A 4,003-nucleotide genomic window follows, 5' to 3' on the forward strand; every position below is an offset into this window, starting at 1 on the left:
TGTGTGTGTGTGTGTGTGTGTGTGTGTGTGTGTGTGTGTGTGTGTGTGTGTGTGTGTGTGTGTGTGTGTGTGTGTGAGAATGGGTGACTGATTGAGTTCAGTGTGAACCGCTTCAGGGTCTTCCTGACTTCATAAAGCGCTACACCACATACCTGCCATAAGTGTGGGATCTCAGCTAATGCTACCATACTTACTATTTGCTTTTATTCACAATTAATTCAATAATTACTCTACAGAGCACAAATGGTTATAATCTACCAGACAAATATAATCTAGAAAACAAGCAAAAAGGACTTAAACTGCATTAAATTCTGTAGCTGTCCTATAAACAATGTATATTCTCAAGCCTGGTCAGTCAAGCCAGTGCAGAAGAGCCTTTAACTTGTAGTCTGTCTAATGGATGTGGGAGGTTTGTCCAGTTCCTGTAATCTACAATCCAGATTGTATCAAAGTCTCTGGGCAAATGATCCTACTTTGCACACTGTTACCTCATAATACTCCATTACTAACTTCAACACAAGATTAGTATTAATGAACCATAAGGCACATTTCACTAAATAACTTCCCACCAAGGGCAACTTATTTTTTCTGTAAGTCAGATACCTTATTTGGTTTCGACAGACACTGCTATGCCACTCTCTGATATGTTGTTTCAGTTTCTCTCTTAAACAGCAAGTTGTGTTACAGTAGATTTTATTGGTTGTCTTGGTTTCATATTTGATTCCTTGGGTTTACTTTAAAAAAAGTTAGATTTCTCTAGTAGTTCACTAATGATTGTTTGGATGCAGTAGTCTCCAACATGTTAATTATATATTAGCTCACTTAGATGGACTTTTGCTCTCTTTTCTATCCCAAAACTGATACAGATCTTTGTGACTGAGATCATAAAACTCAGGGAGATTGTTTCACTGTATTAGATGGCTGATGTAACAGGGGAATATGCTGCTGAAATCAATTAGTTTTAACATTAATGTTAAAATTAATTCATTTTTTTTATTAAATAATTCAAACAGTTCCTTTGTAGCAGACTCTTAGTATTTAATATTTTGTCAAATATTATTTTTTTATGTTGATGAATCAGTTAGTATGGATGAAACAATTCATGTATCTTTCTGATGTTGCAGTCACTTGTTTGCTTTTATGCTTTATTTTAGACAAAGTCACCAAGCCTACCATATCCTGTGAAATAAACAATGCAAGCACCTCTGAGTCAACAGGGAAGGCGACTCTGCTCTGCTCTTTACCAACCCATTCTGATCAGTCCTCACTGGAGTTTCAGTGGAGCACAAATGGACAGATTAATCGTGGACACATGTTGAAGATTTCCCTTGGAGGGGAAGTTGATGATCATCAGTACAACTGTACTGTAAAGAACCAACTCACTGAGGAATCAGCAGTGTTCACTGCTAAGGACTGCTACCCTGGTAAGATATTTGTTTTACACTTTTATTCTTTAGTAAACAAACTTAGAGGCTATTATTCATATTCTAATGAATAATAGAATAGAAATTTCACCAGAGATAACTGGTGAACAGTTATCTCTATAACTGTTCACCAGTTATAGAGATAACTGGTGAACAAAAGCAGATATATGATCAATTTTATTGTAATTTCAGTTTTTTTATTTTTCACTTTGCTTTTTCTTTACAGAGCCAAAGGCTCAAGCCGGACTGATTGCTGGTGTTGTTGTGCTTGTTGTTCTACTGCTGATTATACTGCTGTTGTTCTTCATTTGTCTTAAAAAAGGTACTGTTACAAATAAATTGGTCATGAGTAATAAAGTGGAATAAAATTAAATAATTGAAATCATGAACAAAATAAGGCATAGAGATTCTCAAGACGTTGACTCAAAACACACAGCCAATGAAACTCAATTGGTTCTGAGGAAAAAAATCAAACAGACCTGCTGGAATGGTTCTGTTAATAAACCCATATGAATCCAATTGGACAAAGTATGGAAAGAATAGATTATCAGAGTACATAATATAAGTCTCCCCGAACTTTAAAATTTGTAGGCCATTTGTTGGATTTAAAAGTCAAAATCCAACCTACGGTATACATGCAACTAATTTCTCCATGTCTTGCAGCTGTCATCACCCACCAAGCTACTTTTATTAAGTATTTTATACATTTTAATGAATGTTTTAAAGGTACTGTTATTTTTATAATATTGTAAAATATTGTAGCATTTTACAAAATTACACATGAATTGCTCCTTTTAGATTTCTTCATATGTGTAAATTTCTCAGATCGTTACTAGTATCTATTGTAGATTTCTTGTCAGTACCCTCATTAGAAATATATGCACAGAGAAAAATGTTGATTCTTTCTTCAGTTATCATTTTTTTCAATGATTTGAATAAGTAGATTGATAGACAGTTCTCTGAAACTTAATCATGATACCGTTTTCTTGATTCTAGTACGCTCAAAGAAGTCTGATTTGGAAAGTCACTCAAAACCTGGATATCTAAACGGTATGTCAGTATTTTAAACGGAAACATTGTCAGTTTTTGTAATAATTTATTGGTGTAAATAACAGAAATATTTTTTTGCTTGTTGTCATCTAGAAGACTGATATAACAATCATTGAATTGATAATGCAATTTACACATTTAACATTTTGAAGCAGCATTTTCTTAAGCAGCTCATAGTAATTTTTAAATGATGGGCTGCTATGAAACAAAGAAGCAGGTTTACAGTAACAGATGTGATTTTTCTCTATATTAGCTATTTCTTAGTATCATATTAACAGTGACAGGTTTAAATATCATTGTGATAATTTATTGATTTCCAGCTACATTTATTATGTCTTTCAAATTTTTTCAGTAGCAGCATCTGGAAGTGAGGAAACCCGGGTTCTTCTGGACAGAGCACCTACATTTCCCTCTAAACAAACTCTTGAACACCTAAAGCAAATAAATGACGCCCCGTTGAATCCTCCCCATAAAGGTAAACTCTACCCAAAGATTTACTCGATTAAAGAAAGTGAAGCATAACTGTTTCATGTAAATTAAAGCAAAGAATTTACATGAAAGAACTTGCAGTGGAAGAAGAAATATATATAATTTTCTGTATAAAGAATGGCAAAAATGCATAACGTGAAAAAGAATCACTTTAGGCATCTTAAGTTACAAAGTCAAGTTTAATATGCTGTATCAGAAGTCAGACTTTGTTTTTTACTCTGTTTTGTCTCAGGGCAAAATCGGATCTCAAGAAAAAGTGACCTCAGAAGCCATTGTATGTGCATATAATAAAATACATGTTTTTTGTGCAATGATTTTGCTGATAGTAATTAACTTTTTACAGATGAGGCTCTTATGAAGGAGCTGAGGAAAAGCATTCGCCTACGTTCATCCTCAGGTAATCCGTTTTGCTGAGTTTATAGTAAAAATGTTTATTAACATTTGAAGACCTTAATTTCTTTTTTTTTGTTTGTTTGTTTGTTTGAGAGGATTGCATCCTCTTTCTCCCATCAGTTAGTCTAAAAATGTATCCTCAGTACCAAGAGTTTTTAATTTAGCTGTTAAAGAAAGTATATTTTAGATTTTTAATCTAATTTTGACAACCGTATGAGGAGTTATTTCTGGTCTACAAATTATTTGATTGTATTTAGTTTTCAAGGTTTTATTTTTCAATAATTTACAAATTCATTCAGAACTGAAAATGTAAAAAAAAAAACAGTGTGTTCCTTAATTTGTATGGAGAAAACCTTTTTTTATCTTCAGATGTTATTGAATGAATAGCTGCATTTTGTTTCTTGTCTCTTACTTATATTTTACAAGACATAATTTTTTAGACTAACTGAATGGTTTGAATTCATCTCACTACACATGTGGATTCAGTATTACACTGCGCTTTATTTTTTTTTATTATTTTGTGGTTTAGATTCAGAGAACAAAGTCCAAGACAACAAAAGTCCTTCACCTGCGCTGGTTAAAAAACGTTGCATGTTCTTTGAGGAGATTGGAAAAGCTAATGAAGCTGAGCCCAGAAAGGTTGTGGA

At 33.1% G+C, this 4,003-nt stretch overlaps 1 protein-coding gene across 1 annotated transcript in view; it reads left to right on the top strand.

Annotated features, from left to right (window-relative positions):
• Positions 1 to 4,003, top strand: part of LOC106957575 (uncharacterized) — a 27,479-nt gene that overhangs the window by 4,184 nt on the left and 19,292 nt on the right. The window contains exons 2-6 of the mRNA XM_015048965.1: positions 1,155 to 1,424; positions 1,651 to 1,746; positions 2,421 to 2,474; positions 2,827 to 2,949; positions 3,307 to 3,360. Of these exons, the coding sequence (XP_014904451.1) occupies positions 1,155 to 1,424; positions 1,651 to 1,746; positions 2,421 to 2,474; positions 2,827 to 2,949; positions 3,307 to 3,360 (597 nt within the window). The remainder of the gene's footprint in view (positions 1 to 1,154; positions 1,425 to 1,650; positions 1,747 to 2,420; positions 2,475 to 2,826; positions 2,950 to 3,306; positions 3,361 to 4,003) is intronic.

The sequence above is a fragment of the Poecilia latipinna genome, unplaced genomic scaffold (assembly GCF_001443285.1).
Source record: "Poecilia latipinna isolate Pla-1442-1.1 unplaced genomic scaffold, P_latipinna-1.0 Scaffold916, whole genome shotgun sequence".
Taxonomy (NCBI): Eukaryota; Metazoa; Chordata; class Actinopteri; order Cyprinodontiformes; family Poeciliidae; genus Poecilia; species Poecilia latipinna.